Consider the following 12,372-nt stretch of genomic DNA (forward strand, 5'->3'; position numbering starts at 1 on the left):
GTAAAAAGCAACAGAGGGTCCTGTGGCACCTTTAAGACTAACAGAAGTATTGGGAGCATAAGCTTTCCTGGGTAAGAACCTCACTTCTTCAGATGCAAGTCTCCCCATTCTGAATGTGTGAAACTGATTTTTCCTTCCTAAGTGGAGCACTTTGCATTTGTCTTTGTTAAACTTCATCCTGTTTACCTCAGACCATTTCTCCAATTTGTCCAGATCATTTTGAATTATGACCCTGTCCTCCAAAGCAGATGCAATCCCTCCCAGTTTGGTATCATCTGCAAACTTAATAAGCGTACTTTCTATGCCAATATCTAAGTCGTTAATGAAGATATTGAACAAAGCTGGTCCCAAAACAGACCCCTGCAAAACCCCACTTGTTATGCCTTTCCAGCAGGATTGGGAACCATTAATAACAACTCTCTGAGTAGGGTTATCCAGCCAGTTATGCACCCACCTTATAGTAGCCCCATCTAAATTGTATTTGCCTAGTTTATCGATAAGAATATCATGCGAGACCGTATCAAATGCCTTACTAAAGTCTAGGTATACCACATCCACAGCTTCTCCCTTATCCACAAGACTTGTTATCCTATCAAAGAAAGCTATCAGATTGGTTTGAAACAATTTGTTCTTTACAAATCCATGCTGGCTATTCCCTATCACCTTACCACCTTCCAAGTGTTTGCAGATGATTTCCTTAATTACTTCCTCCATTATCTTCCCTGGCACAGAGGTTAAACTAACTGGTCTGTAGTTTCCTGGGTTGTTTTTATTTCCCTTTTTATACATGGGCACCATATTTCCCTTTTTCCAGTCTTCTGGAATCTCTCCCGTCTCCCATGATTTTCCAAAGATAATAGCTAGAGGCTCAGATATCTCCTCTATTAACTCCTTGAGTATTCTAGGATGCATTTCATCAGGCCCTGGTGACTTGCTTGCATCTAACTTTTCTAAGTGATTTTTAACTTGTTCTTTTTTTATTTTATCTGCTAAACCTACCCCCTTTCGATTAGCATTCACTATGTTAGGCATACCTTCAGACTTCTCGGTGAAGACCGAAACAAAGAAGTCATTAAGCATCTCTGCCATTTCCAAGTTTCCTGTTACTGTTTCTCCCTCTTCACTGAGGAGTGGGCCTACCCTGTCTTTGGTCTTCCTCTTGCTTCTAATGTATTGATAAAAAGTCTTCTTTTTTCCCTTTATTCCCATAGATAGTTTGAGCTCATGTTGTGCCTTTGCCTTTCTAATCTTGCCCCTGCATTCCTGTGTTGTTTGCCTATATTCATCCTTTGTAATCTGTCCTATTTCCATTTTTTATATGACTCCTTTTTATTTTTTAGATCATGCAAGATCTCGTGGTTAAGCCAAGGTGGTCTTTTGCCACATTTTCTATCTTTCCTAACCAGCGGAATAGCTTGCTTTTGGGCCCTTAATAGTGTCCCTTTGAAAAACTGCCAACTCTCCTCAGTTGTTTTTCCCCTCAGTCTTGATTTCCATGGGACCTTACCTATCAGCTCTCTGAGCTTACCAAAATCCACCTTCCTGAAATCCATTGTCTCTATTTTGCTGTACTCCCTTCTACCCTTCCTTAGAATTGCAAACTCTATGATTTCATGATCACTTTCACCCAAGCTGCGTTCTACTTTCAAATTCTCAATGAGTTCCTCCCTATTTGTTAAAATCAAGTCTATAACAGCTTCCCCCCTAGTAGCTTTTTCAATCTTCTGAAATAAAAAGTTGTCTGCAATGCAGTCCAAAAATTTGTTGGATAGTCTGTGCCCTGCTGTGTTATTTTCCCAACATATATTTGGATAGTTGAAGTCCCCCATAACCACCAAATCTTGGGCTTTGGATGATTTTGTTAGTTGTTTAAAAAAAGCCTCATCCACCTCTTCCACCTGGTTAGGTGGCCTGTAGTAGACATTATCAAACGTGTGTTTCTAGTGGGGTCCTGCAGGTATTTGCCCTGGGCCCTATGCTATTTAACATTTTTGTTAAAGACCTGGAAGAGAACATAAAATCATCACTGATAAAGTTTACAGATGACACAAAAATTTGGGGAGAGATACATAATAAGGAAAACAGGTCACTTATATATAGCGATCTGTCTCACTTGGTAAGCTGGGCGCAAGCAAGCAATATGAATTTTAGTATGGCTATATGTAAATGTATTCATCTAGGAACAAAGAATGTAGGCTATATTTGGAGTATGGGGGATTCTATCCTGGGAAAAGGTGATTCTGAAAAAGATTTGGGGGTCATGGTGTATAATCAGCTAAGAATGACTACCCAGTGCCATGATGTGGCCAAAAGGGCTGATGCAATCCTTGGATACATAAAATGGGGATTCTCAAGTAGGAGTAGAGAGGTTATTTTACCTCTATATTTGGCACTGGTGCAACCTCTGCTGGAATACTGTGTCCAGTTCTGGTGTCCACAATTCAAGAAGCATGTTGATAAATTGGAGTGGGTACAGAGATGAGCTACGAGAATGATTAAAGAATTGGAAAACATGCCTTGTAGTGGTAGACTCAAAGAACTCAATCTATTTAGCTTAATAAAGAGAAAGTTAAAGGGTGACTTGATTACACTTTATGAGTATCTACATGTGGAACAAATATTTGATAATGGGCTCTTCAATCTAGCAGACAGACATAACAAGATCCAATGGCTTGTTGCTGAAGCTAGACAAATTCAGACTAGAAATAAGGTGTATATTTTAACAGTGATTGTAATTAACTATTGGAACAACTTACCAAGGATTCTCCATCACTGGCAATATTTAAATCAAGGTTGAACGGGTTCTTTAAAAGATGTGTTTACTTCAAAAGGTATTATTTTGGGGAAGCTCTATGGCCTATGTTATAAGCAGGTCAGACTAGATGATAACAAGGGTCCCTTCTGGCCTTGGAATCTATGAAGTTTTCAAACTGTAAAACTCAAGGGTCAGACTGAGAAGCCTTTTGAGTCAACAAGCCACCTGAGGGAAAACTGATGTTCCAGAATCCCCAAGACTGATCATCTTGTAAAGAGGAAGTCATAACATCAGCAAACAGGGTACTCCAGCCTTTGCCCACTCTGTCCCTGTACCTAGGGAGATGTGCTGTGCCAGCAGAACATCACTACCTGCTCCTTGACTGCAGGTTCCAGCTCCTAGACAATGAGAGTCCAAAAGACTGTGAAAGCTGAAGAGGTCGCAAATCCGTTATCTTAAATATCTTGTTTATCTTTTATCTATTTTTGTCTTATATTTTTATTAGCTGGGTGATGTCCCAGGCTTTTTATTTTCTAATTTTAGGATGCAATAGGGTGATAATGTGCATGCATGCATGTATGAGAATCCACAAAATCACATGGTGAAGTTACCAGAAAAAAAGTTTAAACTCCCATAATCCTTGTCTCATGAAGATACTCATTGAAGTGTCTTTGGTATTCTGTATTTAAAAGTCCTAAGAAACTTAAATTGTAGCAAACACTTTGGTTTATAGGAGAGCTGTCAAACTCCTGCTTATCAAAATGTTTTCTTAGAGCCTGTCTTATAATATGTGTTCTAGTCACCACACTGGAATTTAATTCTAAGAAAGAAGCATAATGGCTCTTAGGTAGTGATTCAGATATTAGATAATTTGGTTTCAATATTAAGCTTTTAATCAGTTCTCAGTCATAGATTTAATTGAGATCAGTAAAATTCCTTAGTTGGGGGTTTATAACCAAATTCACAGTTACCTTCTTAAGAATCATCTTTAGAACTTAAAAGGGTTTATAATTTTTAGAACTAATTTGATGATTTAACTCATTTTATTATTTAATTCTAATTCAGTGAGATTAATTTATTAATGTATTGATCTGACCAAGATTCAATATTGACTTGATGGTTGTATTGATTTATTTTATTTATATATTTAGTTTAACCTTAGCAATAACAACATATCACCAAAACTGCTGCTTTTACTCTTGTTTGTGGGATTAGAAGCATTAGATTCACTCACATTCTTTTAAATGTCATTAAAGGTAGACTAGTGGTGTGTAAAGCACAATGGCTTGGTTTTGTTTCACAGATTTTTAAGGCCAAAGGGACCCGTAGATCATCTAGTTTGACATCGTGTACAACACAAACCATAGAAATTTAGCCAGTTCCCATTTTTGTCCTTTACTGCTTCTCCAGGATCATTTTCTGGTCTTTTTAAATTTAACAGTTTCCTCTATTATAAGCAAGTACTCTTAAAATGTTCAAGGTTTGCTCAAGACATGACCCACAGTATTTTCATTTAGACCAATGGCACTTAAACTGTTTATATGATGGACCACCATTTAAGATGTAGATCGTCTCTGAAAGTGTCTACACCACAATGTAAGCCTGGGTTTAGACTCAGGCTCAAGCCCAAACCCCGCTTCCATCTACACACAGTTCTGTCTGACTTGGGCCAATAAGCCCTTTGGGCCCTGGGACCTAGCAAGAGGAGTTGGTTTGAGCACGAATCCCACTGGGACTTGGGTCCAAACTCCATAGTTTTGCTATGTGGATGCAACTCATGTCCGGGTCCCCGAGACTCATGTTTGGGTCTCCGAGACTCATGTCCTGAGAGTCTGCCAATGCTATCCCACAATCCTATTGGCCAGTATTCCCTGTCCTTTCTATCTCAAGATTAGCCAATTGACTCCCAGGAAATGGAAGCAACCCCCCTGGTTCAAGTACAGCTGCTCAACATTTAACCCTCTATTTGATTCTGACTGCTAAGCTAACAGGAAGTCCTTTGCCGAGCACACTGCTATCTGGTCAGGGGATCACAGAAAAGTTTTGGTGAATCTCTGGTGAGAGATGAGCAAAATGTTTGACTTCAGCAAGAGTTCCAGGAACGCATCAGGAAATGGCAGCACTGTAGATTCACTGGACCAATGACCAGTGCAGGGGGGCAATTAAATAGTTCAAGAGCAACAGGCATAAAACCAGAGTTGCAAACTACACCTCTGGGAACTCAGCATCATCCTGCCTCTTTTACAAAGAGTATGATTAGATGCTGGGTACTGCTCCAAGCATTGAGTCACCAGCATTTCACAATAGCCTAGTCAGCCAGGATGGTGACTTCTGACTCCCGAATCTAGTCAGCAGGCATAAGCTCAGGTTAGTGAAGTGACTGGTGCTCATACTGATCTCTGAGGAGTCTTTGCTGCCTGCAGCACATCCTGGGTCCCTACTTGGAGAGGCTGTTTGATGATCCCCTGGAAGAGCAGTCCACTGCAGAAATGGCAGCAGAACCAGAAGAGGTGCAGAAGTTACCTACCTGATAAGCTGGTAGTCTGGAAAGTTTTTGGCTCCATGTTTGTTATTAATATAGGAATGTGAGGGATTTCCAGTTTATGACCCAATGTAAAATTTATCACAAGCTTTGGGAAGCAGTGTGTATCTGCTAAAGGCAGAATGCATGCCAGCACCTTGGTGTCACCACCTGCCATGTGGAATTCAAAAGTGAAACACAACAGTTATACAAGCATTTATATATAAATTTTTATTTGATACTCACACCTTCTTACAAAGATGTGCCAGGGTGTTAAAAGTAATAACTGTATATTGCCTTCCCTTTTAGTATGCTGCACTGTACAAACCGGCCATGAAACAGCATAATGAGCCTCCTATAAACAGTTAACTATACGCGGGAGGGGCAGGGGCAATGTAGGCCACGGGTGATGAAATTAATGTTCAAATTTTTTTTTCTGCAGTCCAGAAATGTGCCCGGGGACAGGGAGGGGAATGACTGTGTAGTTCTTTGAGAGTCAGTATTATTGTGTGTGTTTGCATGTAGTCCATAGCTAGATATAGTCAGAGCAGACTGCATCAGAAGCTGCAGGGAAGCAGTAATCCATGTGAATGCTAATCCAGCATCCTGTTGATTACCTGAAAAATGTTGACCCAATCCCAGGTGCTAATAGTTGCAAACTTTTCCCATGGTAGGAAGTCCAGATGAGTAGTCACATTTTGGAGAAAGGTGCATTTTCTGGGCCGATCTCTGTAGGACACCAGCCAACTCCATTCATAGGTGTGCTGCTCAGTCACCATAAGCTTCAAAATCTCTGTGGCACACTTGCCACCGGCAGAATAGAATGTACCTTTACATTCAGGAACCTCCAGGATTGTTAGGTCACGTGGAATGTGAAAGGACAGAGAAGGCTGGGTAGTAAGCCAGGCTGTCCCTGCCCTGCTCCCCAGGCTACAATGGTCTGCAATTCTTAAACATATGTACACACATACCATTATGTGTGCACTCTTTTCATTCTGATTAACTCAAGTTGTGTCCATGGAGCTTCTGGGAACCGAAGTGTTCCTCTGACAATATACTGAAGCAGAGTTTTACAAAGTATTGTTCTTTAGCCTGGAGAGTCATCTGATACTTTTCTCTGTGAATTCGCTGAACCTTTTTTGAAGTACTGAGACAATAATGTATTTTTGATGTTGGTTTTCAGGAGGAGCCTGAGATTTAGAACGGTCATGGAGCGGTCCAAGAGGAAGTGTTTCCATGATGCACTTATGGTGGACACGTAGGATAGAGCCAACAAGCAGGTTTAATACCAAAGAGAGAAGGATTCACGGCAAGTGGAAAAGCACAGACAGGATGCAGAGTGCGAGGACAGAATTGCAGAGCATGAGGAGAGACTGGCAGCGCAATTTCCAGAGTAGGAATGTCGCTTCAGGGAGGAAGATAGAGCCCCGGTGAAAGACCTTTTGAGAGGCTGCTTCTCCTGCTGCACCCGCCCCACATCCTGAGTCCCCTCCATGGTACCATGTGCTTCAGACCAGGAACGCAGTGGACAATTCCATGGTTGGGTAGCCCATGCAGCTGGGATTAGCTGGACAGGGCAAATGTACCCCTGCAGTCTTCTACCCCTTGCAGGCCTCCACCCTCGTGCAGCAATGCCAAGTACATGCTAAATGGGCAAGAAAGGGATGCTGGGGGACACACAAAAGCAGGGAATTTATTTATCAGCACTGGCTTCACTGTTTGCCCTATTCAATGTTTGTTTAATTTTAAATTAATGGAGATATCCCATCTCCTAGAACTGGAAGGGACCTTGAAAGGTCATCAAGTCCAGCCCCCTGCCTTCACTAGCAGGACCAAGTACTGATTTTTGCCCCAGATCCCTAAGTGGCCCCCTCAAGGATTGAACTCACAACCCTGGGTTTAGCAGGCCAATGCTCAAACCACTGAGCTATCCCTCCCCCCAAGAGGGATTTTGTGCACTTTGTTTTATTACTGGTTTTGATGTTGGTTTGTTACTTGTTTTGTTGTTGTTATAATGGCAGCTGAAAACACTTTAATATTTTTTTAATACAGCCATGTTCACAAATAAAGGCATTTATTTTATTAAGAAAGTTTATTACCATCACTGCATCACATCATGTAATGTGTACTTCAAATAATAAACACATGATAAGGCACAACTGGAAAGTTATATCTAAAACGCAATTTCTCAATACATCTATTTACATCAATCCATAATGAAAATCTACAGTTCTTGCCATATAGTGTATCCTCCCCCCATTACATAAGAAATCATCTAATCCATAATTAAAATTCATGACAATCATCCTCTCATTCATTGCATACAGGGACAGTATTTCATTCATGGTTAACACTGCTGTAAAAACACATTCATAAACATGCAATTCTCCCTCTTCCATTGGTCCATACAAGTCCATAATGAGGTAACATAGAGCATACCTGATTTCTGTTGCACATCAACCTGCTCTAGCTGTCACGGATGTCTGGCTAGCTAAGTGTACCAGGTTAGCAATCTACTACTGTCAAAAGTCCATTCCGGGGACAAATGACTCATCTTTGGTTTCACAAAGATTGAAGAGCTCAGCAAGCCACAGGCTACGACTTTAATTCGGATTTATCAGCTTTAATTCGAATTTACCCTGCAACCGTCCACACAACGACGCTATTTATTTCAATGTAAAGGGCCCTTAAAATCGATTTCTGTACTCCACCCCGACGAGCGGAGTAGCGCCAAAATCGATTTTAACATTTCGAATTAGGGATAGTGTGGCCGCAATTCAATGGTATTGGCCTCCGGGAGCTATCCCACAGTGCATCATTGTGACCGCTCTGGACAGCAATCTAAACTCGGATGCACTGGCCAGGTAGACAGGAAAAGCCCCGCGAACATTTGAATTTCATTTCCTGTTTGCCCAGCGTGGAGAGCACAGGTGACCACAGATAGCTCATCAGCACAGGTAACCATGCAGGCTGATAATCGAAAAAGAGCACCAGCATGGACCGTGAGGGAGGTACTGGATCTGATCGCTGTATGGGGAGAGGATTCAGTGCTTGCAGAACTTCGTTCTAAAAGACGAAATGCAAAAACTTTTGAAAAAATCTCCAAGGGCATGATGGAGAGAGGCCACAATAGGGACTCTGAGCAGTGCCGCGTGAAAGTCAAGGAGCTCAGACAAGCCTATCAAAAAACAAAGGAGGCAAACGGTCGCTCCGGGTCAGAGCCGCGGACATGCCGCTTCTACGCCGAGCTGCATGCAATTCTAGGGGGGGCTGCCACCACTACCCCACCTGTGATCGTGGATTCTGGGTCGGGGATAGTCTCATCAGCGACGCCTGAGGATTCTGCCGATGGGGGAGAGGAGGAGGAGGAGGATGAGGATGAGCTTGCAGAGAGCACACAGCACTCCGTTCTCCCCAACAGCCAGGATCTTTTTCTCACCCTGACTGAAGTACCCTCCCAAGCCTCCCAAGCCAGTACCCAAGACTCTGACCCCATGGAAGGGACCTCAGGTGAGTTTACCTTTTAAAATATAAAACTTGTTTTAAAAGCAAACGGTTTTTAATGATTACTTTGCCCTGAGGACTTGGGATGCATTCGCGGTCAGTTCAGCTACTGGAAAAGTCTGTTAACGTGTCTGGGGATGGAGCGGAAATCCTCCAGGGACATCTCCATGAAGCTCTCCTGGAGGTACTCCAAAAGCCTTGCCACAAGGTTTCTGGGCAGTGCATCCTTATTCCCTCCTCCATGGTAGGACACTTGACCACGCCATGCTTGCAGCAAGTAATCTGGTATCATTGCCTGACAAAGCCTGGCAGCGTATGGTCCCGGTGTTTGCTGGCATTCAAGCAACATCCGTTCTTTATCTTGTTGTGTAATCCTCAGGAGAGTGATATCACTCCTGGTAACCTGGTTGAAATACGGGAACTTAATTAAGGGGACAGAGGTGGGCGTTCCTACTGGGCTGTTTGCCTGTGGCGGAAAATAAATCCTTCCCTGCAGTTAGCCAAGCGCAGATGGGAAATTGGCCCTGAGTTTTTCGCGTTTGGCTAGCAGGGATCTTCCCTGTTACCAGCCACGCGGTGGGGGGAGGGGTACCGTGATCATCCCAGAGAATTCATGGCGGGAGGGGGGCGGCGGCGGGGGGGGGTTAGTTTGGTGCCTGCAGGGATCTTCCCTGATACCAGCCACGCGGTGGGGGGGAGGGGTACAGCGATCATCCCAGAGAATTCATGGCGAGAGGGGGGGGTGGTTAGTTTGTTTTCTGCTGCTGCTGAATGTTAACAGAAAAACCGCAGCACTCTACAGGCTATGCTTGGTATGTGGGAAAGGAGGGCGCAGAAGCTGTAAAACAATGGCTTACCATGGCCGCATGCAAGCCGAATTCTGTTGCCCAGACCTGTGATCTCTAGCAGCAAAGCCACAGGCACTCAGCATTAAGAGGCAAAATGCGACCTTGCACAGAAATCACATGTGCTATGTAATGTGAATAGTGTTGGTCACCGTGAAAGAGTATAAGCATTGTTCTGCAAAATGTAGCTTTTTAAACAAGTCTCTCTTTTTTCCCCTCCCTACAGCAGCTGCAAATTCCTCAAGCCTCCCTCCTCCATCCCGAAGGTTATCACAGATAAGGCGTCGTAAGAAGAGAACGCGAGACGAGATGTTTTCTGAAATTATGGAATCCAGCCGCAGTGACAGAGCTCATCTGAATGAGTGGAAGGAAACAGTTTCAAAGTATAGGAAAGAAGCCAGTGAACGTGAGGACAGGAGGGACCAACGTGAGGACATGAGGGACCAACGTGAGGACAGGAGGGACCAACGTGAGGAGAGGAGAGACGCTCGAGATGAGAGGTGGCGGCAGGAAGACCAGAGGAGGCAGGATGCAACGCTGGGGCTGCTGCGTGAGCAAACAGATATGCTCCGGCATCTGGTGGAGCTTCAGGAACGGCTGCTGGAAAACAGACTGCCGCTTCAGCCCCTGTTCCACCCTCCCCCCTCCCCATGTTCCGTATCCTCCTCACCCAGACGTGTAAGAACGCGGGGGGGGGGGAGGCTCCGTACACCTTCCCATTCCACCCCAGTAGACAGCCCAAGCAAAAGGCTGTCATTTTTTTAACCTTTTCTTTGTGGCTTTTTCCTTCCCAGCAATCCTCCTCCCAAATACCACCCGGGTTCCCTCCCTCTTTTTCTAATCTATTAATAAAGAATAAATGATTTTTAAATGATAGTGACTTTATTTGGTTTGAAAGAAAGCTGGGGGAAGGGGGAGGGTGGGTTCCTTACAGAAAATCAGTCAATAAAGGGGGCGGGTTTTCATGAAGGAGAAACAAACAGATATTTCACACTGTAGCCTGGCCAGTCATGAAACTGGTTTTTAAAGCTTCTCTGATGCACAGCGCTTCCTGGTGTGCTCTTCTAATCGCCCTGGTGTCTGGCTGCGCGTAATCAGCAGCCAGGCGATTTGCCTCAGCCTCCCACCCCGCCATAAAGGTCTCCCCCTTACTTTCACAGAGATTGTGGAGCACACAGCAAGCAGAAATAACAATGGGGAGATTTCTTTGGCTGAGGTCAGAGCGAGTCAATAATGATCGCCAGCGACCTTTTAAACGGCCAAATGCACATTCTACCACCATTCTGCACTTGCTTAGCCTGTAGTTAAACAGCTCCTGACTCCTGTCCAGGCTGCCTGTGTACGGCTTCATGAGCCATGGCATTAAGGGGTAGGCTGGGTCCCCAAGAATAACTATTGGCATTTCAACATCCCCAACGGTTATTTTCTGGTCCGGAAAGTAAGTCCCTTGCTGCAGCCCTTTAAACAGAGTAGTGTTCCTGAAGACGCGAGCGTCATGAACCCTTCCCGCCCAGCCAGCGTTGATGTTGGTGAAACGTCCCTTGTGATCCACAAGTGCTTGCAGCACCATTGAAAAGTACCCCTTGCGGTTTATGTACTCGGTGGCTTGGTGCTCCGGTGCCAAGATTGGGATATGGGTTCCGTCTATCGCCCCACCACAGTTAGGGAATCCCATTGCAGCAAAGCCATCCACTATGACCTGCACATTTCCCAGAGTCACTAACTTTCGTAGCAGCACCTGAGTGACTGCTTTGGCTACTTGCATCACAGCAGCCCCCACAGTAGATTTGCCAACTCCAAATTGATTCCCGACTGACCGGTAGCTGTCTGGCGTTGCAAGCTTCCACAGGGCTATCGCCACGCGCTTCTCAACTGTGAGGGCTGCTCTCATCTTGGTATTCTGGCGTTTCAGGGCAGGGGACAGCAAGTCACAAAGTTCCATGAAAGTGCCCTTACGCATGCGAAAGTTCCGCAGCCACTGGGAATCGTCCCAGACCTGCAACACTATGCGGTCCCACCAGTCTGTGCTTGTTTCCCTTGCCCAGAATCGGCGTTCCATGGATAGAATCTGCCCCATTAACAACATGATCTCCAAAGCACCGGGGCCCGTGGTTTCACAGAATTCTGTATCTGTGTCTGTGTCCATGTCCATGTCAATGTCCTCATCATGCTTGTCGCTGCGCTGCCGCTGCCGCTGCCTCCTCGCCTCGTTTTTCTGGTCCTGGCTGAGCATAAACTCCACGAGAACGCGCGAGGTGTTTACAATGTTCATGACTGCTGTCTTGAGCTCAGCGGGCTCCATGCTTGCCGTGGTATGGAGTCTGCAGTGTTCACCCACCCAGGAAAAAAGGCGCGAAAATGGTTGTCTGCCGTCCGTTGCTTTCATGCAGGGAGGGAGGGAGGGAGGAGGGAGGGAGGAGGTGAGGCTGTACCCAGAACCACCTGCGACGATGTTTTTTGTCCCATCAGGCACTGGGATCTTAACCCACAATCCCAATGGGCGCGGGAGACTGCGGGAACTATGGGATAGCTATGGGATAGCTACCCACAGTGCAACGGTGCAGAAATCGACGCTAGCCCCGGTACTTGGACGCACACCACCGAATTAATGTGCTTAGTGTGGCCGCATACATTTCGACTTTATACAACCTGTTTTTCAAATCCGAATTATATAAATTCGGATTAATCCCGTAGTGTAGACATACCCACAGCAATGCAGGCAGCATTGATGACACTGGAATCCAAAT

General features: G+C 44.7%; 2 protein-coding genes across 7 annotated transcripts in view; one reads left to right on the plus strand and one right to left on the minus strand.

Annotated features, from left to right (window-relative positions):
* The window catches only part of CASR (calcium sensing receptor), a 167,551-nt gene that overhangs the window by 69,856 nt on the left and 85,323 nt on the right, over positions 1 to 12,372 (minus strand). The window lies entirely within an intron of this gene.
* Positions 7,877 to 11,289, plus strand: LOC135976515 (SRRM2 protein homolog rsr-2-like). Its single transcript, XM_065572588.1, has 2 exons — positions 7,877 to 8,786; positions 9,852 to 11,289. Exons 1-2 carry the CDS (start codon positions 8,240 to 8,242, stop codon positions 10,388 to 10,390), a joined length of 1,086 nt encoding a protein of 361 aa, XP_065428660.1. The 5' UTR covers positions 7,877 to 8,239; the 3' UTR covers positions 10,391 to 11,289.

The sequence above is a fragment of the Chrysemys picta genome, chromosome 1, assembly GCF_011386835.1.
Source record: "Chrysemys picta bellii isolate R12L10 chromosome 1, ASM1138683v2, whole genome shotgun sequence".
Taxonomy (NCBI): domain Eukaryota; kingdom Metazoa; phylum Chordata; order Testudines; family Emydidae; genus Chrysemys; species Chrysemys picta.